The 862-nt window shown below is 67.5% G+C and overlaps 1 protein-coding gene across 1 annotated transcript in view; it reads left to right on the top strand.

The window, feature by feature from the left end:
• Window positions 1-862, top strand: part of LOC104833250 (voltage-dependent P/Q-type calcium channel subunit alpha-1A-like) — a gene marked incomplete at its 5' end in the record, with an annotated part of 47,938 nt that overhangs the window by 8,095 nt on the left and 38,981 nt on the right. The window contains 3 exon segments of the mRNA XM_010569829.1: window positions 45-212; window positions 301-430; window positions 807-862. The exon segment at window positions 807-862 is cut by the window's right edge and continues 153 nt beyond it. Of these exon segments, the coding sequence (XP_010568131.1) occupies window positions 45-212; window positions 301-430; window positions 807-862 (354 nt within the window).

Raw genomic sequence — 862 nt, 5'->3', positions numbered from 1 at the left:
ATCTGGGGGGTGTGGGGGATGCAGGGGGTCCGGGAGGGGTGCAGGGGCCATGATCCCGCCGCTCTTGCAGTGAACAGGAACGCCAACCCCGAGCCGCTGCCCCGCAAGGAGGAGGAGGAGGAGAAGAAGGAGGAAGGCGACGATCAGGAGGAGAACGGCCCCAAGCCCATGGTGCCCTACAGCTCCATGTTCATCCTCTCCACCACCAACCCGTGAGCACCGTGGGGGGACTGGGGGGGTCCTGGGGGCGCCCGTTGCTCACCCCTCCCTCACCGTCCCTCTTCCACCAACCCCCCCCAGGTTCCGCCGGCTGTGCCACTACATCGTCAACCTGCGGTACTTTGAGATGTGCATCCTGATGGTCATCGCCATGAGCAGCATCGCCCTGGCTGCCGAGGACCCCGTGCAGCCCAACGCCCCCCGCAACAACGTAAGCCCCCAGCCCCCGCTCCCCGCCCCGCAGCTGGGCACAGAGGGACCTCCGGGTGCTGTCAGGGGGGGCGGTGGGGCTGAGCCCCCTTCTCACAGTGCTGCTTTGCAGGGTGAGGCACCCCCAAAACAGCAACTCGGGCTGTGCCAAAATGGGGTGTCCCCCCCTTGTCCTGCCCCTGAGACCCTGCCCATGGCCCCAGGGTGCTGGGGTGTCCTACAGCCATGGAGTGCTGGGGCGGTCCTGGGGTGCCAGGGGGTCCCAGGGTGCCAGGGGGGTCCCACAGCCCCATGGTGCTGGGAGGTATGGGGGGGGGTCCCAGGGTGCCAGGGGGACCCCAGGCATCTCCCCCCACCCCACCTCCTCCCCCCTCCAGGTCTTGCGCTACTTCGACTACGTCTTCACGGGTGTCTTTACCTTTGAGATGGTGAT

The sequence above is a fragment of the Haliaeetus leucocephalus genome, unplaced genomic scaffold, assembly GCF_000737465.1.
Source record: "Haliaeetus leucocephalus isolate CR32 unplaced genomic scaffold, Haliaeetus_leucocephalus-4.0 Scaffold274, whole genome shotgun sequence".
Lineage (NCBI taxonomy): Eukaryota > Metazoa > Chordata > Aves > Accipitriformes > Accipitridae > Haliaeetus > Haliaeetus leucocephalus.
Note: the sequence above shows the minus strand (reverse complement) of the source record. Positions and strands in the feature narration are given on the sequence as shown.